At 38.3% G+C, this 24309-nt stretch overlaps 1 protein-coding gene across 1 annotated transcript in view; it reads left to right on the top strand.

Moving 5' to 3' along the window:
* slc16a10 (solute carrier family 16 member 10) overlaps positions 1-23964 on the top strand; it is a 50689-nt gene extending 26725 nt beyond the window's left edge. The window contains exons 2-6 of the mRNA XM_012963565.3: positions 13596-13740; positions 14561-14999; positions 16482-16625; positions 17416-17644; positions 20525-23964. Coding sequence (XP_012819019.1) covers positions 13596-13740; positions 14561-14999; positions 16482-16625; positions 17416-17644; positions 20525-20760 — 1193 coding nt within the window. The 3' untranslated portion in view covers positions 20761-23964. The remainder of the gene's footprint in view (positions 1-13595; positions 13741-14560; positions 15000-16481; positions 16626-17415; positions 17645-20524) is intronic.
* The last annotated feature ends 345 nt before the right edge of the window (positions 23965-24309 follow it).

Raw genomic sequence — 24309 nt, 5'->3', positions numbered from 1 at the left:
GGACCATTTACTAACGCTTGCTTTTTTTTCCCGACTCGAAATGTGAAGCCTTGGGTTAACTATTGGCTAGAGATTTTTGCTAATCAAATAACAAATAGAAAGACTGTGTAGAAGATTTTGTTTGCATTTTATGTTGATTATAGTTGCTATCTGTCCTCATTTCCACTGACAGCCCTTTGGTTTGTCATTTTGTAACAGACTACACAGAAGAATTTAAATCATCGTACACATACATCCTTGCTTAAAGGTGCTGGTAATCTTAAAATTAACTTGTAGTATGACATTAAAGCAAAATTCTGCTTTGCAGATAGTATTCATTTTCCATTCCTTGAATTATTATTTACTGTTTTTGCAGCTCTAGTGCTCAAAATTTAATTGCATCGCAAGCAGGCAACACTTTTGCTTTTGGAATAGAAAATTAATAGTTAGGTGTCAGATTTATGAATATGAGATTAGAGCTCACCACAGAGATCACCAGAGAAAAATCCACCCACTTTCTATTCATTCCTGTGGGACTTCAGATGAGAAGAAATATTCTTTCAATATAATGAGATTTATTTTTTAAGAAGTAAAAATGTATGCTTAGCAATAAAGTGGGTACATTTTACATTAGTTATATTCTATACTGATATGCAGAAGCAGTTGTATAGGCAGGGAACACTTGCATTAGAAGCTCACAGAACACAAACTCTGTTGTCAGTGAGAACCATATGGCAAACCATTTTTCTAAACTTGTTGCACAATTGTGCAAGGTTGCCCTTTGAAACTGATTTGAAGTTGTTTTAGGGAAAGACTAAAAGAAAAAAAATCAAACATCAAACACCATTCCCCGCCACATGTTTTTACTGCTGCTCTACATGAGGTATAACAACAAAACATGTTGTAGGCAGAACTGCAATGGGATTGGTGGAAAATTGGGTGGGACTGAGCTGTAGCTTCATAGGCATCACCACCTTGTGCAGTGCAACCTTGATTCTGACATCATTTCAGTGGTAATGTAAAGTGCTATGGCCTAATAGCCAGCGATACCACTTTATTGATGCTGTTATTTATTGTTGAATAATGTTACATTTTTGGTATAACTGTTTCATGGCTGTTGTCATGAACTAAGCAATGCATTTTAGATAACAGCAGAACTGGTAGTGTAGTAAAAATATAGAAACTGTTTATAGAACAAGTGAATTGAGGCCCTATTTGCAAAGTTACCTATGAATACGTGTGGCAACACACGAAACGCGTCAGGTCCTTGAATAAAGCTTTTTGAAGTTTTACAACCGCTGTCCTGGAGTCCATTGAGTGCATGCCGGTGATGTTTCTACACCTGATTTGAGGTTGTGTTTTCCCTTGCTGCGGGTCTGGGGCATTGCACCCGGGCCACTGAGAGGAAGCGGTGAGTGTATATCTAACCGTTCACAACTGTACGTAGTATATTAATTGCACTAACATGAAGACTGAATATCTACAGAGCGAGAGGTTCGGGGCATAAGCACCCGGACCTGTAGTCTAATTTGGTGAGCGTTTGGCTTGTTATAAGAAACCATTAAATTCAAGCTTAAGTTTATAGTTCACCACTACACAAGTATATAAGTGAATAGGAACGACTGGGAGCCTCCAGACAAACAGAGTGAAGCCTATTTGCAAAGTGCTCAGAAGGATGCAAAATTAAGCACCAATACACCTGCTCATCCTTCTTTGATAAATTGCATACACATATGAATACAGATGAGCAAATTTTTTCCACAGGTATGGATTTGCAGCGAATTTCCGCATTTCGCCATTGGCAAATTGTTTAGCGAAACTGCAGCGAAAATCTGGCGCAAAAAAAAAAATCTGAGCGTGTGCAAATGCAACTGCGGTAGTGGAAATTAATGAGCCCTCTCTAGTCTTTCACCTGGAGGGTGCCTATGGCTTTTGATTAATTAGCCATGTTCTAATTTCTTTGCTGAGCTTCAGCTCTAAGACAGCAATATTAACAGTAATTAATAATAACAGAAGGGAACATTTCTAGCAAAGCCATTATGTGGCAGAGGTTATTCAAGGAGTTCAGTTCAGCAAAGGACATAGGGAGGAGATTAAATTTACATTGTGTAATTGCTTCAGCTCATTCTAAAATACTGTAGTAATTGATGAATTGAAATGCTCACAGTTGACTTACTGGAGCACAAAAGATGCCTAGCTCAGCAGGAGAGCCTTGCTTTTATGTTGCGTTAATAAGCAGTTAATATTTGATATGGGCAGCAGGTTGTCTGTAATGCCCTGCTAGTAAAAGTTCCGAGTAGTATAATTGGGGACTGGAGTCCAACTGTTACTTTGGATATCTCTATCATCAGAAATATTAACTAAAAACAGCTGGCTCACCTCTTCTTCAACTCATGCATGCACGCAACACCCAGCTAGCAGAGAAACCTTCTAAAATTAAAGAGCAAGTTCATATTATGAAGTGTGGTATAGATTGATCAGTGCTTAGCAACTTTTCATTTGATCTTCAAGTTGTATTTTCCATGTTATTTCAATTATTTGCTTTCCTATTTTATTTCTGTAATTAAGTTTTTGAAGCCCACAGCCAATAAATAACATTTACTGTACTGTGCATGCGCAAGTCTAGAAGTCTGACCAGGGCTGCTGTCACCCGAGGCAGCAAAATGGAAATTGGGCTCTTAAAGTTTCAGAGGTGGCTTTTTGCCAGAAAACCTCAGGTCCCGAGCATTCTGGATAACAGGTCCCATACCTGTACTTTGCTTTCTATGCTTTAAACTGTAACAGCAAATGTTGCTTACACCACTCTTCTGTATGCAGTAAGCTCACTTCTCTTACCTACAAATCACAAGTTTCCCCCTACTTTAATTCAGCTTGCTTAAATAGTTTCCTCCATGACTCATGTAGGATGTGAGAAGTGAATAGCCAGCTGTAACCATGAAGGGGCCATGCTTTCAAAACTGTATTGAGATTTGAAAGAGTAGGAACAACAGAAAAACAAACAGTAATTTACTGTTCTGTGCAATAATCATAAAAAATATGCAAACAAAAGAAAAAAAGAAAAACACATGCTTGAACCTCCGCGCACAGTGATAATTGGTGTTATTTAACCATTACTAAACCGTTATTAAACATCATCACTTGTTTGGAAGCTTATTTTCATAAATGCAATGGCATGGCTAATGCAACCTGTCTACATTATAAAAAAGGTTTTGAGGCCAAGTGAGATTTTTATTTCAGTGAATGAACTTTTTGGAATAAAGAAGTTGAGTAGAAATAAGAGCTATTTCTGCAATGTACCCATGCCCTAACTGTGTAACTGGTCCCTTATTTCCTGTGTATAAGCCTGTGTCTAGCACTTTCTCCCCTTTCAGAGTCAGAGCTGTATTTGGAGTCTGCTGTAGTTAACGTGCCACCCCAGGACTGATACTGGTAGGTGTTAGTATAGCTTTAGAGGGATTCTTTCTCAGATTTATCTGAGTAACAGGCTGTATTTATAGTGCCAGGACTCAAGATCACAAAAGTTGTACATATCCACCAAATATAAGCCACTGAGCCCTCCTCTCCGGTACCATTTTATTTATACCTGAAGGTTTCCATATGTGTTTGTGTGTTGTGGGGGGGATGGGGGGGCTCTGATGTTGTTCCCAGAACTAAAAAACAAAGGGACCTTTGGGGTGTTTTTCTTTCTCTGGTGGAGTTTTCCGAGTGTGTATGGGGGGGGGGGGGGGGGGCTTTGGGGTTGTTCCCAGAACTGAACCAAAGGGACCTTTCTCTAATAAGAGAAAACTAAGCAACTTTGAAATTTACATTCATTACATATTTGTAATGGTTGCTATTAAATTGCTATTAAAAGCAGTGTCTGCCTGTCCTTTCTGTTCTCTGCCCTGGTGGCTCTGGAGTTTTAAACAATGTAACACAAGCCAGCAGATTTTACAGACCTGACTTGCTAGAGGAGCCTGGCACTTGCAACATTGTTTAAAAAGTAACAACCGGGAGTTCAGCAAATGTTGCTTTCTATAGAAATTACATTTACAAATAACTTTTAAATCACTAATATTGTTTAATAAATTTATATTGGAAAGTTGCTTAGAATTATGTTTTCTTTTATTAGGCAAAAAAAAATGATTTTTGGGGTTGACATGCCTTTAAAGAGTCACTAGTTATAACTGACAACTTTCCCTTCTAAAAAAAATAATCCTTGGATTTTCTATTTCATATGGATTAAAATCTTTTTATATTGCTAGTTGTGCATATGTATAGGAATTCATTTGCATGATCTTCTAGTATACAGCTGAATAAAAACAGTTTTGTTTATTATGCACAAAACATTTATGGTGTCAAGTAATTATCTTTTACTAGTAACTCTTTAATGCTTGTCAGCAGGAATGCTCGGAAAAGGAATTTAAATGAATACTTGATCATGAGATTCATGGCTTATCTTCTTGATTATATTTCAAGCATTTATGGTCCACCAAAGGTCATCTGGATTTTTTTCTGCTGTGTACATATTGCTAAGTGATTCATTTAAGATTTTTACAAAATAACTTACCAAACATGTAGCAGTATTGCTACACTTAGGGCAGATTTATTAAAATGTTGAGTTTAGACCTTAATACATAAAAGTTATAAAAGGAAATTTAGACATGTAATTTTTTTAGAAGTGTATCTTTCCCCCATCGATAAATACACTTGTAAAAATTCCATAGGATACACCTGGGGAAGCCATGCAGCCTGACTAGACAGGTTCATTCTGGCTGTAAAGTTCGCCCATTTTGGGTTCACAGTATATTAAAATAGTTTCTGGCTAGCCTACTATGTACATTTTTTCTTATAATAAAAATATCCTTTCCTCTATTTCCAGGCTGTATATGCACAAATTCTCTTTTGCATTCTTTTTCTGAATAGTTCCCAAAGTCTCCTCTGGGATGGATGGGGTCATTTGTACAAAATGATACCCACTTTTATATTATAAACCCAACCCACATAAATTTTGGGGAAAGGGAGGTAGGACAATACAATAATCTCTTTCGCATCCATCCACTTGCCTACCTAAGTGTGGGACAGAAGGAGTGAAACTATGGGATTTCAATTTGTGAAATTATTACTGAGATTGCTTGGAAATAGAAAAATGTGTCAGGAAAGGATGACCATATGGTCACTAGTAGGGACACCTAGGTACTTTTTTCAATATGCATGTTTCTATTGCAAACTGTTTATAGATATTGAATCTTGAAAAAATGTTGCTGGATAGTTTCTATAGAAATACATTTCTATATAGATAAATGAATGCCGACGTTCCTTTTTCTTTAAACTACTATTCGTTTGTTACTAAGGGGCACATTTACTAATCCACGAATCCGAATCCCGAATGGGGAAAAAAATCGGATTGGAAACGAAAATTTTGTGACTTTTTTGTCACCATCGCGTTTTTTTTGTATTTTGTGAAATTTTTTCGTCGCCGTCACGACTTTATCGTATTTTGCACAACTTTTTCATCACCGTCGCAATTTTTTCGTATTAAGCAATTGTAAACGCCGAAAAAGTAGCGAGTCAGATTTTTTCACGACGGCGCCGAAAAAGTCGCGGAAAATATACGGTAAAGTTGTAACGGCGATGAAAAAGTCACGCAAAATACCAAAAATCGCGACGGCGACGAAAAAGTCGCAAAAATACCGATCATTATGAAAAAAACACATTCGGACACTTTCGGTCCGTTCGTAGATTAGTAAATGTGCCCCAATGTGTACCGTCTGGAAATCTGCATCTGATAATTTCTCTCCTATAAATCTTTTACAAAAAAAAAAATGAGGAATTGTTGCCTGAATAAATATATTCCATTTATTATGCCACATACCAGCTGGATATAATCCAGCTACATGTGGTTTGTGAAAGAAAAAAAATGCAATGAAATAATTAGCAATAAACAGAGCTCTTGTGTAATGACCTAATAAAAGATATTACCTGCTGAATGATGTCATGTACTGCTTGTAATTATAGTTGTGCCAACCATTTATTAGAAAGTAAATGGTATCTTAATGTAAGATTTTTTAAATGGAAAATGTTTATGGCTCATAATGAATTAAGTGTTACAGTAACTGGAGAAATGATGGTAATTACCTAGTTCATTTTTGATTTATATAGAAAATATCCAATACATATCTGCCATACAGCTTCCTGTGCCATGGTTAAATCAAACACATCCAGTGATGAAATTGTGCCCTTAGTGGTAGTTTTTAGAAAATTAAGAATTGGGAATATGGCTTGATATTTTGACCTGACCAGATCAGGACGACAGTAGCTACTATTCCAATACAAATCATCACACTGGCCCTTCTACCTAATGACTGGTGGGTCTACTCTACACACATGACCTGAAAAGCAGTAAACCTTAAAGGAACAGTAACAGTAAAAATGAAAGTGTATAAAAGTAATTACAATATAATGTACTGTTGCCCTGCATTGCTACAACTGGTGTGTTTGCCTCAGAAAGACTACTATAGTTTATATAAGTAAGCTGCTGTGTAGCCATGGGGGCAGCCATTCAAAGGAGAAAAGGCACAGGTTACTTAGCAGATAACAGACAAACCTAGTGCTGGGCGGTATACCGGTATATACCGAACACCGGTTTTTTTAAAAAAGATGATAAAAAATTTTAACTTACCGGCATACCGGTGTGGGCGCCTCCTGGCAATTTTTCTTACTATTTCCGGGTTGTGCGCGCTGACGTTACGTGCGCGCTGACGTCACGCGCACGCTGACGTCACGCGCGCAACCCGGAAATAGTAAGAAAAATTGCCAGGAGGCTCTGTGAGCTGTCGGGGGTGCCTGCGGCTGCCTGGCCCGTAAGGTTTATTTATGTGAAGGGGATGGGGGGGTGTTTGGGGTTGGATGGGGGGTTGGATGGGGGGGTGTTTGGGGTTGGGGGGGGGGGTGTTTGGGGTTGGGGGGGGGGTGTTTGGGGTGGTCACGTAATCATGCATGGGGAAAAAAAAATACCGTCAAATACCGTGATACCGATATAATAAAAAAAATACCGTGATATAAATTTTTGGTCATACCGCCCAGCACTAGACAAACCCTATGTAAACTGCTATGTAACCTGTGCCTTTTCTCCTTTTTTCCAGCTTCAATGGCTGCCCCCATGGCTACACAGCAGCTTATTTATATAGTAGCTTTTCTGTAGCAAAAACACCAGTTTTTTGCAGAGCAACAGCACATAATATTTTAATTACTTTAAAACGCTTTAATTTTTTGATGTTACTGTTCCTTTAAAAAAGTACAACTAAAAGTGGGGCATTTTCACATATTTTTCTCTATCAACCTAATGGCTAAAGATAACAACTACCCCATTAAGCATCTCCATCTCCAAAAATATCTATGCAATAATCAGTATCAAAAAAGACTACCTGAGAGATCTCTGTCCTGTTTATGGCAGAGGAGCCTGAGACACAAATATAGTAAATGACTAATGAATATAATTTTAATATCCAATGGTATTATTTATGTTGGTTATATGTTTTCACCTGTTAGAGTCATTGGGCGTTTTTTTGGGCGGTGGAACCCGGTGAAAAATTTTGCATTGTGTAAGGCTAGTGTCAGACAGTGCGTTTGCTCTTGTGTAAAAATGACAGCTGTGAAAAGGCAATACCCTGCCTCCAACCCCAATTGTATACACAGGTATGGAATCCACCTAGTGCACACACAGGGCTGATTTTGGGGTGTGTATTGATGTGCACTGACAGAGAGATGCAGTGTCTATCAGGGCATTCTACAGATGGGGTAGGTGGCTGGCTGGTGGGGAAAATTTAAAGTGTGACGCTTGGTCATGACTGTATTCTGCTTGAAGCTATGTTGTGTTCTGAAGTAAGCTGATAGCACTGAAATTGGATGGCTCTGCAAGACAACAGAGATACAGGGTTGAGTCAGCTTGTTTGTTTATCGATAATTGTGGTTTGCTGTTATCTGCAGTAGCATATGTTTTAAATTAACCCCTGTTAAGTCCTGAGATGCCATTTTACTGTGTAAATGTTACAGTCTCTATCTCTATAAATACAAGGGATGATTAAATTCTACTGAACATACAAAAGTACCTCAAGATTATGGTACTCTTAGCAGAAATGCCAGGCATTATGGATTGTTCCCATTAATTGCAGTGGAAAGCAACATGAAGGCTACTTGTTCTTTACATTACTGTCAATTTAAAGAAACCTGTGCCAATCAAAGCACCAGTTGTTCTTCACATAGTATGCATTGTGATTAATATTAGTGTCCTTGCTCCTCACAGCACAGCAGGGCAAAAAGACTTTTTGTGAGCCATAAGCTGTTACTCTGTTTGACCAGCAGTAGACATGGACACCTCACTATTCCCCAAGGATGCCTGTCTCTAATAACAGTAGGCATTACATTTTTTGACTGATTATTTTGAAAGTGTCACCCCTTACTTTTGATGCCTTTAACACACACAAACATGTCCCACTCCAGTTTCCAGCCCAAGCCAAAGGAATTAGCTATTTTTTAATATATAAGTTTTTATTTTGTAATTTTAAAATTTAAGGGAAAGGAAAGTGGGAAAGAAAAGGTAGAGGAAAGGAAAGAAAATAAAGTAAGAGGAAAGAAGATAGAATATCAATGGAACCAGTTAAAAAATAACAATGTCCGTTTACATGTCAGAATCAGCGGGGGTGTCCTGCAATGCAAGCCAAGGCCCCCAGACCATCTCAAATTTCTTTGGGCATTCACAGGCCAGATATGCCAGCTGTTGTCTGGGAAGGGTGTCATTCACAAGAGATCTCCAGAAGGCAATGGTAGGGGGTGTGGTGTATGACACACACTGGCAGCATAGGACAGGTAGAGTATGACACACACTGGCAGCAGAGTACTGCCTGTGTGTGCCATACTCTGTTTGCCCTATGTTGCCTGTGTGTGCCTTACTTTGTCTGCACTATGCTACCTGTGTGTGCCATACTCTGCCTGCCCTATGCTACTATGTGTGCAATACTCTGTCTGCACTATACTGCCCGTGTGTGCCATACTCTGCCTGTCCTATGCTGCCATTGTGTGCCATACTCTTCCTGCCCTATGCTCCCTGTGTGCGCCATACTCTGCCTGCCCTATCCTGCCTGTGTGTGCCATACTCTGCCTGCCCTATGCTGCCTGTGTGTGCCATACTCTGCTTGCCCTATGCTGCCTGTGTGTGCCATACTCTGCCTGCCCTATGCTGCCTGTGTGTGCCATACTCTGTCTGCACTATGCTGCCTGTGTGTGCCATACTCTGTCTGCACTATGCTGCCTGTGTGTGCCATACACTGCCTGCCCTATGCTGCCATTGTGTGCCATAGTTTTTCTGCCCTGTGCTCCCTGTATGCGCCATACTCTGCCTGCCCTATCCTGCCTGTGTGTGCCATACTCTACCAGCCATATGCTGCCTGTGTGTGCCATACTCTACCAGCCCTATGCTGCCTGTGTTCCATACTCTGCCTGCCCTATGCTGCCTGTGTGCCATACTCTGCCTGCCCTATGCTGCCTTTGTGTGCCATACTCTTCCTGCCCTGTGCTCCCTGTGTGCGCCATACTCTGCCTGCACCTATCCTGCCTGTGTGTGCCATTCTCTGCCAGCCCTATGCTGCCTGTGTTTCATACTCTGCCTGCCATATGCTGCCTGTGTTCCATACTCTGCCTGCCCTATGCTGCCTGTGTGTGCCATACTCTGCCTGCCCTATGCTGCCTGTGTGCCATACTCTGCCTGCCCTATGCTGCCTATGTGTGCCATACTCTGCCTGCCCTATGCTGCCTGTGTGTGCCATACTCTGCCTGCCCTATGCTGCCTGTGTGTGCCATACTCTGCCTGCCCTATGCTGCTAGTGTGTGCCATACTCTTCCTGCCCTATGCTCCCTGTGTGCGCCATACTCTGCCTGCCCTATCCTGCCTGTGTGTGCCATACTCTGCCTGTCCTATGCTGCCTGTGGGAGGTGAAACTGGCAGGGGTTTGTTCTGGGAGTTTGTTAGCATTTGGAAATAAATAGTCATTATATGGTCCCTAAGGTGTGTAATTATGTGTTGGGGGTTTCTGTGCTATCCACAGGGGAAGAGGAGTCTTAATATGACATAATAAAATTATTTCACATACAAATGAAGGATGATATCCCTACAATGAGCACCAACCATTTGGGTTTTTGTTGTGCTACCACCATTAGTGTGGGTATGGTCTTAAAAGCTCTTGTGATAGCAGACTTCCATTATCGGCCCTCCACCATGTTGACCAGAAAATTTCCAGCCCTTGGTACCACAGAAGTTGGACAGCACTGTCCTAAGTTATACCTCTAGAGTAGAATCTGCCAGTTCCAGTGGCCTAGTGGGAAATAGAGATCTAAAAGCATGCCAGAGTTGCAAGTACCTGTAGAAGATAGTCTTCTACAGGCTAGATTTGCAAATTATTTAAAGGCTATATTTCATTTTAAATAGTACAAAGATAACAGATCAGATGTTGAAGCTGATAAATGTTATTGTTTTCTGAAAAATATATGTATAGATTTAATTAGATGCCAGCAACACATTTCCAAAAAGTTGGGACCAAAGCAACCAAAGTCTGGATAAGTTGTGTAATGCTAATGCTAATTGGCAATAGGTCAGTAACATGACTCGGTTAAAAAGAGGGGATCCCAGAGAGGCTGGGTCTTTTAGAAATAAAGTTTGGGAGGAGTACACCACTCAGTGACACCGTGCAGGCAAATATTGCAACAATTCAAAATTCATTTTCCTCAACATGAAACTGCAAAGAATTTGAGGATTTCTTCATCTACGGTATATAAAATCTTTAAAAGAGAATCAGGAGAAATCTATGTACGTTAGGGATAAGACTGAAAGCCAATACTGACAGCTTCAACACCCCTGATTTTGTTGGGAGCTACACAATTTTCCACCTTTTCACAGTCTCCCATTACCATGCCTAACTGCCCTGGGTTTTACAGCATTAAAAACAGACACTATTCTGTAGTGTTTCTGAGCATGGGCTCAGAAATACTTCTATAAGCCACTGTCTGTGAACACAGCTTGTTGCTGTATCCTCAAATAAAAATTATAACTCTACCATGCAAAGAAAAAAACATTTCTAAACATGATCCAAAAACAGCATGCCTTGCCTAATTCTTAGGCTCACTCTAGCTCTCTTTTAATTTTTTTTCATATTCATATTCTGCAGGGCTGGTAAGATCATAAGAATTTTGGTTTAATAAATACAGTTTTCCTCTGTAATGATGGGAGCTGGGGATGCAGCTGAATCTGAGCAGCAGCTGAACAGGCTTTCCCTTGGCTTTCTTAATATGTTTCCCAGAACTCAACTTCATTCTCCTTCTCCCACCTCTCTGTACATGTCACTCTATACCCGGCTTGTGTGAATTTAACTGCCATTCCTCTGCATATTTCTTTAATCATAATCGCTATTCATTCTGTTATGTATCCTTAGAAACATCTGCTCACATAAATTTCCTATCCTGTCAAATTTCTCTACACCTCCCTCACTCTTGCCTCTGTAACTTACACAACCTTTTTGCCATATACCTAACTAGTTTTATTTAACCTCGGCCTCCCCATAATCACATTTTCATGAAAATCAGCACTTATTTCAGTAGGTTTGATGTTTTTCTGGCTTTTGTTACCAGTCGGCACAACTAGCTGTGTTACATTTTTATGTTGAAAAATAGTTTCACATTTTGTTGTGCTTTTAATTTGCACAGCAAGAGTTTGCTAGCTGGCAGCAATAGAGAAAATACTCACAGTCATTACAATAATAATGAAATGTACTAAATAAACACTTTTAGCATTTTGAGTTAAATACATAAAACAATGCTAGTGCAGAAATAGCTGTCAGCAATACTAATAGTATTGCTTTCTTTTACATTTATGTTTTAAGACTGTTTGTATGTAGGGTTACAGTCAATTTTATTTGCTTTAGGATATACTTGCTTATAGCCACTGGTATGTTTATAGCTTACATGAAATGCATGTAATGTTTGAAGAGGAAAAAAACCTACACACAAAAATGCAACAAAATCTTTTTTATCGAATTCATGTTTTTCTTGCATTTTTTCTGGAATCAGGAAATAACTCAGTTTGCTACTTTGATAAATCTTCTCTTAAATATTCCGCTGAACTTAACCGAACCCTTACTTAAAAATCATATGATTTTAAAGCTATAGATAACACAACATTCAATGTGAATAAGCAAATTAAGGTCTGGATTCAGTTCAGTATGTGCCAAAAAATGTTGGGAGAAAATAATACAGGGAAAATCTAGTATGAGTTACAAGAGGAGGCTTCAGTGGGTGGCCATTAGATCTCCAGTTTTGTTTTTGTCACGGTATGTAGATGCAGTTCATGGAGTAGGAGTATAGGTTACCTGAAAGCAGTTCTAATGTGTAGCGCTGGCTCCTTCTGAAAGCTCAGAATCAGGCACAATGCACTGAGATGGCGCCTACACACCAATATTACAGCTAAAAAGTACATTTATTGGTTCGAGAATAAAATTTTAAATGGTCGAGTGAATTATTTGCTATGTAACCAGTGTAATTTGGAAATCAAAAGTACACCATAAAAATCATGACAGAATCCCTTTAAGCCTTATAGTTTGAATAATATTCAGGTGTCTCTTTCTAACTTGCTGTTCTGCTGTAGTTAAAGCAATTGCTGATACATTATTGCCTTGTTGCATCACAGAAGATTAGAATTAGAAGATATTTTCTGTATACCTATATATACATTTTCATTCATGCGAGGCTACATTTTATGTACGGGTACCTACGTTATATTTATGTCATTGGGTTGTACTGACTGAATCCTCCAAAGACAAATGTTTCCTTCATTGTTTAAGCAGCAGATTTCTTAAGGGGATTTTCTATGCTGTCGCCATATATTTTATGAAAGGGTACACTTGTTGCCTGTACTGTGTATTGTAAAATTAAGCCCTTGAGCCATCATGCATTCAGAAATGTTAAAAGATAAAAAGCATCCTGACATGTTTGACTTGATTGTTTAACTGTATTGACTGACCTCTGTAAAAAAGTCTTCCAAATTGCCAGCCACATGACAGTCAGCTCTAACAAAAAATATGTTGCTCGCAGGAATAGCTGGTATAATATCTATATGTGGAATAGAAAAGAAATATTAGTACAAATATGTTATAGATTTCAAAGTGAAGAAGTCACGTGTGCATTTCTGTTACAGTTTAAAAGAAAACAGTCTCTTATTGTACTGCACAAACACTATATTGCTGTTTGCTATATTGTATTCCTGCCATCTCCTGGTCATTTACGGGTAAAGCAAAGATTAAGACTTTGATGTCTGTGTGGTATTGTACTGTTTGAGCATACAGAGTTCCTAGAAATGATGATGCCTCGCCCCACATGAAATTATGAAAAAACAATGGCACTGGTTTAATTTATACCTATGTATTAGTGAACGTAAGAATATACTTTCAGAAATAACAGACATTTAACAGTTTGTTTGTTCTCAATAAGCCCTTTCTAATTGAAAATGCCCCCTTCTGAATGAGGTGTATGTTTTGCTTTTGCTAAATTTTCTAACAATTAGAGCTGTTTAATAATATGGGTCTTTTTTTCAGCATGGGTAAATTCTCTGTCTATGGGTATGATCTTCTTCTGCTCTCCTGTGGTCAGCATATTCACAGACATATTTGGGTGTCGAAAGACTGCAACGGTTGGGGCTGCAGTGGGCATCGTTGGACTTCTCTCAAGTTCTTTTGTAAGGTAAATTAATTTAGTTAAATCTTTATATATTTATATTAACTACGTGCTTAAGCTTAATAAATAACAAAAGGGAATGTCCTACTGGGTACAAGAGTAGCATGTAATCATCATTGAAGTTTGACATACAACTTAGTTTTTGTGCTTTGAACACCATTTTCTGTTAGATACAAAAACTGAGGATGACCTCTCTAGATACTGATTAGATGCTTATTTTTATGGCACCACTCTAGCCAGGAACAGCTCAAAAAAAGGTATTTTGCTGGGGACTCTAATATTTTACCCTGAATATTCGAATAAGGGACACATTTAATAAAAATGTAGATAGATATAAAGCAGCACGATATAAATGCAGAGCACCAAGAGCTGCAAGATTAGATCCACTGGGAGGTGTAGAGAGCAGCACTGGCGGATGCAAGGCAGCCCCATCCTTACCACTTGCTATTGGGCAGACAGTTAATAAAGGGCTCCTTTGCAGCCTACACCTGTTCCTCTTAGCTTGTTCATTTGATTGATGTCTTGATCAATTTTGGAATAGATATCACAGACATAAAATAGTGTGGTGAGCTGTATAAATAATAAATAAATAAACTCAAAATAATTTGAGTAATTGGTGCTACATGGATAAAGTAAATAATTTCCAGGTTATGCAATATGGCTCTTTCTAATAGATTTTGGGCGTTGGCTTTGCACACACTTTATTATACTGTTGTACAAAGCATCTTACACTGTATATATCATCTTTATCTGAATTTGTTTTTAATTAATAGGTACAAAATAATTGGTCTAGCACCTTAATAAGTATGTGTTCTTCTTTCTTTAGCTCACTGGAACCCCTGTATTTCACATATGGCATATTATTTGCCTGTGGGTGTTCATTTGCATACCAGCCATCACTTGTCATCCTGGGACACTACTTCAAGAAACGCCTGGGACTGGTCAATGGGATAGTCACTGCAGGCAGCAGCCTGTTTACTGTCTCACTTCCCTTTGTTCTAAGGTTCCTGCTTGACAAGATACGACTCTTTAAAACACTGCAGGTCCTGTGCATCCTGATGTTCATTCTCTTCTTGGCTGGATTCACATATAAACCACTGGTCCCCCGGCGAAGCAATTTGGAATTTAAGAAAAATGGCAAGTTCAGGTGTCCATCTGTCAATAAACTCTTTAATTTCTCTATTTTCAAGTCTAGAAGCTACTGTTTGTGGGCCTTTGGAATTCCAGCGGCCCTTTTTGGCTACTTTGTGCCTTACGTTCATTTGGTAAGTATAGTTCTTTCTAGGTAATTGAAATAATTCTTCGTCATCATTAGCTGTTATTAGAGGGCATAGGGTATCATGTTTTTCACTTAGAGGAAGGCTTATCTTAGATATTACTACATGTTAAAGCAGTATAAAGCTCTAGTTCAGTGCTGTGGCCTGCTTACCTTTGTGTAAGATTTAAATAGTATCAGTACTGAGATTAACTGACCCCCTGCATGCCCACCTCAGATTTAGACTGTAAACCCCTGTATTCTTTAAGCATGTAATCCCCTACACTTTTAGTCCCTGCATTGTTCACCCCTTGCATTGTTCACACCTGTGTGTGCCATACTCTGCCTGTCCTATGTTGCCTGTGTCTGCCATACTCTGCCTGATCTATGCTGCCTGTGTGTGCCATACTCTGCCTGCCCTACCCTGCCTGTGTGTGCCATACTCTGCCTGCCCTACCCTGCCTGTGTGTGCCATACTATGCCTGTCCTATGCTGCCTGTGTGTGCCATACTCTGCCTGCCCTACCCTGCCTGTGTGTGCCATACTCTGCCTGCCATACCTTGCCTGTGTGTAGAAAACTATGGTCTTAAAATGTGATAACATGGGTGTGGGTTGAAGTGGGTGTGGTTTAAAAAGGGGAGTGGAACTGGATTCCATTATCTGCCCTCCACCATGTAGGGCAGAAAAATTCTGGCCCTTGGTACCACAGAAGTTGGACAGCACTGGTCTAGTTCATTCAGTTACTACTCAAGTTACTCAAGATCACTGATCTGACATGGACATGGATTTGATTTATGCAATACAGGTATGGGACCCCTTTCTGAAACACGTTATCCAGTACCTTGTACTTGATGATAACTAAGCTGCATAAATCCTTACTGGAGATAAAATAATCCTGTGGGGTTTACTTAATGTTTAAATTATCTTTAGCAAACTTATGGAAAAATTCCTTACCCAGAAAACCCCAGGTCCCAAGCATTCCATCTAATAAAACTCATACCTGTACTGTACTTGCAAAAGAGTACTTTCATGTTATACATGATAGTAAGTGGCATATCACCTTTATTTCATTTACAAGAAAGGTCAGGTTTCTGGTGAATCTGTCACAGTGCTGTACTGAGCTCAGGAATGCTACTAATTGTGTCAGTTTAGGGCTCTGGCACACGGGGAAATTGATTTCCTTTTTCTCTGTAAAAAATAAAACAGTGCTTTGTATTGGATCCCAACTAAAATATAAATAATCCATACTGGATGTAAAATAATCCTATTGGGTTTAATTAATGTTTCATTGATTTCTTAGTAGACTTAAGGTACCTGTATAGCATAAAGTATATCTTAAAACCATAAAGTATATCTTAATTGTGTTTGAATGAAAATCAAGCAATTTGCCGTAATCTTATTCCCAGTGCCTTGATTGATGCCAGTGCCTATATTCAAAGAGTGCATTAGTGCTTCATGGTCAAATAGTAATAGTTTTCTCAAAACCCAACAGATGAACCATGTAAGAGAGAGGCTTGGAGAAGATGTAAAAGAAGAGGTTCTCTTATTATGTATTGGTGTCACATCTGGAGTTGGGAGATTAATTTTTGGAAGAGTTGCAGATTACATTCCTGGTGTAAAGAAAGTCTACTTACAGGTACAAAGGTTTTTCCTCATTTTTTCGTAATACAAACAGAATATTTTTCATCTTAAAATCACACCTGTAAAACATAATTGTAAGTGTTACACTATGGTGTCTGACTATAAAATGTAAATTAGACACACAGTCTGGAAAGTCTTATTAAGCAATGACAGCATTGGGCTGTGTATGTTGTTCTTCCCTAATGGGTCTGGCATGGGGGCAAAATAAATATCTTATATATCTTTTTAGTGGGACTTCCTTTCCTAGCAAATGTATTGAGAGCTCACTAAAATAATTGATTCTGGCATAAACAAAATAACTGATTTGGGTACAAATCCTGCATGTAGAGACACAGGATTTCTGTTAGGACAGACTGATGCTGAGGGGGGATAGTGAAGACTAACTGAATTATATGAAATTTTTTTTTTTTTTAATTGGTAATATTTAGAAATGTACCTATTTCAGCATGATGAAGCTTATATTACATTTTTATTTTGATGATAGATCCTCTATATACTGGCCATACATGACCAGATTGGAGCTGTCAATGCAGCCCCTTTAGACTGAATCAGCAGTTAATCTGCCCTTTTTTATGTGGCTTCCTGACTGCCTCTGGGATTGATTTCTGGATGAAAATTGGCCATTTATCTGCAATGCTTCCCATTTACCTACTTTCTCTGGCTGCTGCTACTTTTGATATTCCTGTTATTGTTTTTTTTTTTTTTTTAGCTTTTGCAATACCTGAGTTTACAGATGAGTAATGGATGTAAAAATATTTTATAAATAAAAAACATTTTTTTTGCAGGTTGTTTCTTTTTTTTTTATTGGCTTGATGTCAATGATGATTCCTTTGTGCCACAACTTTGGTGGGTTGATTGCTGTCTGCCTTTTCATGGGCTTGTTTGATGGCTGCTTCATATGCATAATGGCTCCAATTGCCTTTGAACTTGTTGGACCAGAGAATGTTTCTCAAGCAATTGGATTTTTGCTTGGCTTTATGTCCATCCCTATGACTGTTGGTCCACCTATTGCAGGTAAATAAAATACAAATGGATAAGAAGTCTATTATATCTAGTTGTCTTTTGCTTTTTGCTATCAAATGAGTCATGAGTTATTTGATCAAGAATGTGTGTTTGTTTATTTTAAAGATCATTCAGACAGACATTATAACTAGTGATCAAAATAGGTGATCAAATGAGTCACTGTAAAACATTTTGCCCCCTTAATACCCTAACTGCCGACACATATCATGAATCAGAAACATGCTGTCCATTTAATGTGTATAAGTGAATTGTTTTCCATTTAGTTAGGCAGAAAGACTCAGAAGGGCTAACATGCATCCATGTTAGGTGCAGAGTCAAATCTGTTACTTAGGGGCACATTTACTAAAATGTGTTTTTTTTTCTGGCCTTGAAAGTCATATAAACTCAACATGGTATAAATTCAAATTAAACTTGATCATTGCTGTATTTATAAAATGCCACGATAATGCTTGAAAGATTCGGGTTGAAAGAATTGTTAAAACTCGAAGAATTCGAGTTTAAATGGACATTTGTTTCTATTAATCCTTTTTAGTTTTCCCAAACTGGTATTGCTCCAGCAGCCATTTTAAGAGCATTGGCACTTATTCTTGGAACACAATAATGTGTTTACGTTTCACTCTAAACTGGGTAAAACTGAAAACAATGATGAGATTAACTTCCCCTTGAAAAGTGTGAAATAGAAAACAATGAGGGGTTAAATTGCCCTTGAAAAATGTGAAATTGAAAACAATGAGGGGATTAAGTTCCCCTTGAACCGAATGAAAATGAAAACAATGAGGGGATTAACTTGTCCTTGAAGGACAGGCTGTCACTGACTATTTTATTCCTCTTCTATTCTAAGCCTCCATAAGACTTAATGGTACTTGACAGTTCAAACCTGTCAAACTTTTATTTTACAAAAAAAAGTTAACTAAATATGAATAAATCACAAATTATGGAAGTTATTTTCGAATAACTCAAATTATTCTGGGAATAATAATGAAAAACTCAAGTTCTGTTAAAAACCCACTTGTAAATCTCAAAATTATCTCAAAGAAAAAATTGGACTTTATCTCATAATTGCTTAGTAAATGTGCCTCTTAGACTGATCATCAACTGTATTTAAATAATGTCAGAAAGGAAGCCAGAAGCACTGTAACACCTGTCATATGTCCCATGAACAGCCAAGCTATAATTCATAGTAAATTAGTCATGTTATTAGGTTCTCACCTCTAACCTCTTTGATGTACTCAAAGTATAGTGGAGGTAAAAAAAAATACTCAGTTCATATGCATGCAATAACAGCAAAATGTTACAGTAAAATATTTAAATCCATATAACTATATCTTATCATTATACATTAGATTTTATTGAAGTTTCCCTTGAAAATCAAGGCAACTTCACCTCATATAATGCATAGTATATAAGAGAGTTAATAGTTAATGAACACAGCACTGCATTCTGGAGCACAAGGACTTGTGATCAGAGATGCTGACAGTGGGGCAAGGTACAGAGTGCAAAAACATGGCAGTTTATTCCTGATTTTTTTTTATTCTGCATCCTGTCCCACTGTCAGCAAATAGTGATTTTTTTTGTGACATGGCCTGTTCATATTATATTGCTATTTGGATCATCTTGCTTACCTGTATTCTGGGCTTTGTGACATCACCCTAGCAGCCCAATTGGTTAGGTGGGATCAGCCAATTGGGGTTGACTATGCCCTATTTAAGCCCAGCCCTCGTCATACTCCTTGCCTGGCCATTGGTCTAACATTAAGCACTGTGGCTTGCCCCTAGCTTGTGTTCCCTGTTCTGGCTCCTGATCTCGCTCCTGCCTTTGTCCTGTCAGTCTCTGCCCGCTCTGTCCTGTCCTGTCAGTCCCCACCCATTCCGTCCTGTCCATTAACAGCCCCTGCCTTAAAGGAACAGTAACACTAAAAAATGAAAGAGCTTTAAAGTAATAAAAATATAATGCACTGTTGCCCTGCACTGGTAAAACTGGTGTGTTTGCTACAGTAACACTACTATAATTTATATAATAAGCTGCTGTGTAGCCACGGGGGCAGCCATTCAAGCTGGAAAAAAGGAGAAAAGGCACAGTTTACATAGCAGATAACGGATAAGCTCTGTAGAATACAATAGTGTTTTATCTGTTATCTGCTATGTGCCTGTGCCTTTTCTCCTTTGAATGGCTGCCTCCATGGCTACACAGCAGCTTATTTATATAAATTATAGTAGACTTTCTGAAGTAAACACACAACTTTTACCAGTGCAGGGCAGCAGCACATTATATTTTAGTTACTTTTATACACTTTCATGTTTTGGTGTTACTGTTCCTTTAAGGACTCACCTTCCCATCCCCTCTTAGAATCCTTATCCACTCATAACAGTTTCTCAGGAGAGCCTTCAGTAGTGGATAATGTGACCCAACCTCAAGGTTAGTGTACAGCTTGGAATGAAATCTATCTTGCGTATTCCTGGAACTTCAAGGCCAGTGTCATATGGGCGCTTTTTGCTAGACTATTTCAGCAAAAAAAGTGCCTGCAATTGCTTTCGGTAGTTTCAGTTCTTGTGAATAGGAATCGTGCAGAAGTTCTCACCCCTGCAGTACCATACATTTCCAGGTTAAGTGAACAAGAACCACACAACAATAATAAAGCTGCCTTTGCACATATTTAGATAGAGGACTATCTCATGTTGTAATAGGACTCATGCTTTTATATATCTATGAACTAAGGGGGGGGGGGGGGGCTGGCAAAATGTTATGCCTAAAATCAGCCTTAAAGTCCAAATGGTTTATGAAATTGCATCTGCTGTGGAACTGCACTACCAAGGCAGTGCATACTGCTTTACATCACTAAAAATATGTTCATTCTGTTGTCTGATTCTCCAGGTATTCTGCATGACCGCCTTGGTTCATATGATGTTGCATTCTACCTGGCAGGCATTCCTCCTATTATTGGGGGGATTATATTATGCCTGATACCATGGATCCATCAAAGGACTTTGCAGAAGAAAACAATAGCTGTAAATGGAGATGCTGAAGAGAAAATGCTGGAGAAACCTGACAGCATATTGTTGCCAGGCACATCAGAAAATGCCAAAAAAGAAGATGCATCAGTAGCATAATTGGAACAATTTACAAGACAGAATGAATATTCAGATTCACTTGTAACCTCTTCCTTTTGCCTTTCTTTCTTTTTTTTTTTTTTTGAGACAGATGTGAATATTATACCAGGTGCTACAGAGCCAAAGCTGTAGGATTCTACGAAGCTGGTTGCCTGCCCATTTGATTTTGCCAAGGCTGGCAGAGTAGAGCTCTTACTTATGCTGGAGGGAAATAAACTTTCTATAGGTATTAAGGAAAACTCTATAGATTTGCTTTAGAGTCAGTCAATACAGATTCTGTATTCTTAGCAAAATGTTTAATGTTCCAAAAGTGGAGACTTTGTTAACTTCATACCCGTGCATTCTCAGGGTTCTGCATATAACTCTGCCTGATCTACACTGTTCATTGTTTTCCAGTATGTTATGATACCTGATACTAGTTACATTGGCATAGTGTCTATTTACATAAAGGAATAGCACTGGATATCAAGGGAAGAACTTTACATGTGTGAAAATGTTGAAAACTTGTACTGAAGATAAAGCCATATCAGGTAGATCTACCATTGTTGGAGCAGGTCCAGAGTTCATAGTTCCCTTATACCCACAGCCTTAAACTGAGTGCTGCAGTTAAATCATAAATTATTCAGTGATTTATAGTAACACGTGGAGGGGAGGTACTGTTTTGTTGTTTCTTAGCAACAAAAAAAAAACATGTTGCATAATGAAGCTGCGTTAAGCAAATTTCCAATATACATGAATACTACATTTGTAAATGTAATTGCTCTTGAAAGCAATACCTTTCCAGCCTTTGCTATTCCCTGCACTGTAGGTCCTGACTACATGTTTTACTGAAACAATGTAGCAGCAGTCAGCTCTCCCCTTAGCCGTGACTTAATTTCCCACAATGTGCATTTTCCACAGGTAGATAAAAAAAGGTGTTACTGCATCTAGTAACTCTATCCACATAAACCAAGAATGCTGCATGTTAATGCAGGCAGGAAACTGTATTACATCAAATAATCCAGTGCAATAGGTAATGAAAATTTCTACATCTGTAGGCTGATGTACATTGCCATTTCATGTTCAGTTTATAGAGAGCGATGCAAATACTTGCTGGTCATTTTCTGTGCCCTTTCATAAAAAGCAACCCTAAAAATGAAACATGTAAATATTGCCATATATGTTTGCATATATCCACAAATACTTCTCACATGATCATAGTACAAAGTACCCTTGCCTCTATTAGAAATTACACCTGTGGGTGTCATGCTTAACTCTTTGCTGCACCACCATGGAATCGTAAATAGCTTGTCGGCAAAAATATCACTATTGTTTCATTAGTGCAGCACAAGAGATGATACAATGAAAGACGAATAGTTGAAAGTAGAATATCTACTTAAATAAATCTGGTATTTTTTGTTTACCAGGGTTAGTCACCTTGATAACCATAACAAAAGGACAATCCAACATAATAATAAGGTTTGTCTTTTAAAAATATACCACAAAATGTAATAGACATGTTCTTTTATATGTTCTTATCAACATATCAGGGATATTATATTGATTAACCCTCAGTTTTAAAACCAGGGAATGACTAGCTTTGGGTTATACCTGGTGCCTGTGTCTGCAAAGCTATGCAAAACAGAAGCACATAACTTTTATTGGGCGGTTTGCATAAAATTGATTTCAATTAAGCAAATCTTTCCGTTATTAATGACTGTAGTGTAGCCTAAAGTATAGTTGGTTAGAACTCTTCTGCAGTTTGGGTGTAGTACTCCTATACTGATAATTGTGATAATATATTTTAGGAAAAGTTCATTTTGAGTGGAAGCGGCTTGTGCACATCTGGGTATTTTTACAAATGCTTACATAGAAAATTATTCTGACAGCTTGCACTCATACCCAGGGACGACTTCTGGAGTCAGAGGTGATTTGTAAGAGCACCATTGCATGCATTCTTACCCCCACTATATGTTATGTAATCATGTCTGTACATTTGAGATCCAGAAACATTGAAATATCATAGTTTTGTACCAATAATGCAATCATTTATTTTGATACTTAATAGCTTTTCTCAGCAAATTGAATCATATATCAGAATGACAGACCATTACTGTCATAAATATATATTACCCCAATACAATTTATATCCTTTCCGTTTATTGATTCAGGGCTCATTGAATTACACATACTGATATTTTTTATTATATTATCAGGTAAACAATATAATAGATTACATATATATATATATAACATTTATTTCATGTTTCCGTTATATTCATGTGCTATCAACAGAAAGTACATTGAGCCTCTGCTAGTTATTGTTTACAGAGATAAGGGGCCATTTGACTGAAGTACAATAACACTAATGCACAAAACGTCCTTAAGGTGCCCATACACGTTAAGATCCACTTGCTAGGCGAGGTCGCCAAGCGAGCGGATCTCCTCCCGATATCCCCACCTACAGATGGGCGATATCGGGGAAAATGTAGGCTAATTCGATCCTGGGGCCAAACAATCAAATTCTAATGGTGGCAATGGCACCGCATCAACGAGCCAATGCGGTCCCCAATCCGACTAAATCTTTTAACCTGCCAAATCGATATCTGGCCAATTTCAGGCCAGATATTAGTCGGGTATGGGTGTCGTTTCCAAGGGACCGATATCGGCAGCTACAATTGGTCCGTGTATGGCCACCTTTAGTCCTAAGAGGTCTAACTGTGCTCAACACCTCACAGACTGCGCCCATTTTTACCACCTTGCGCACTGCCACGCAGATAGTAAATGAACCCTAGAAGTTTTAGTGTGGTATAGTTGTTTTCAATGGTTTGCCAAAGGTTAATAAATAAACTAACAACATATTATGAAAGGCCCTGAAAGACAGCAGACACTGGTGGATTTGCTTTCTTAGCTGGGTGCCGGAACTGCAAAACTAGAGTCTGTGACAGACTTCACCCCCTAACATTTTTGTTATTATTTATATAAAACATATTACTATTCCTTTGCAGGAAGTCAAATTGCTACCTGCTTGGTTAGGGTAAGGAGAATAGCAACACAACTGGGGAATGTTTAAGGCTAATCTAAAAGCCAATTAACGGGTAGAGTTTTTCGGAGTATGCTTTAGAGAACGTGCATTAGATTTTTCTATTCTGTCTAAGAAATGTGCCTCAAGCATGCTGGTAACTGATTGCAACAGGACAGAACTGATTCTTACTTGAAAATTGTTTCAGACTGTTCCCATTTCTATACCAAAGACTCTTCATTGTGACTTTATTTTAGGAAATATCAGACATTCGGGAAAACAAATTTAGTTGATGTTAAAAATAAATAAAAAGAGAAACTATGGCGTTTTAGTAAATCTGACCCCCAATGTCAAACTATTTTGATCATTTGCAAGTAATTTGTATCCAAATAATAGTTTCCCTTTGTGATAGTATTATCATAAAGTATTATTGAGATTCTGTACACTAGAAAAAAATCTTCCCACTACATTTTCAGGGACAAGTTAGCCCCATTCTTTATTGAAGTGCAGGGTAAAACAACAAGTATGCTCTTTAGTACACTTGAGAA

The sequence above is a fragment of the Xenopus tropicalis genome, chromosome 5, assembly GCF_000004195.4.
Source record: "Xenopus tropicalis strain Nigerian chromosome 5, UCB_Xtro_10.0, whole genome shotgun sequence".
Lineage (NCBI taxonomy): Eukaryota > Metazoa > Chordata > Amphibia > Anura > Pipidae > Xenopus > Xenopus tropicalis.
This window is presented reverse-complemented; position numbering and strand designations above follow the sequence as displayed.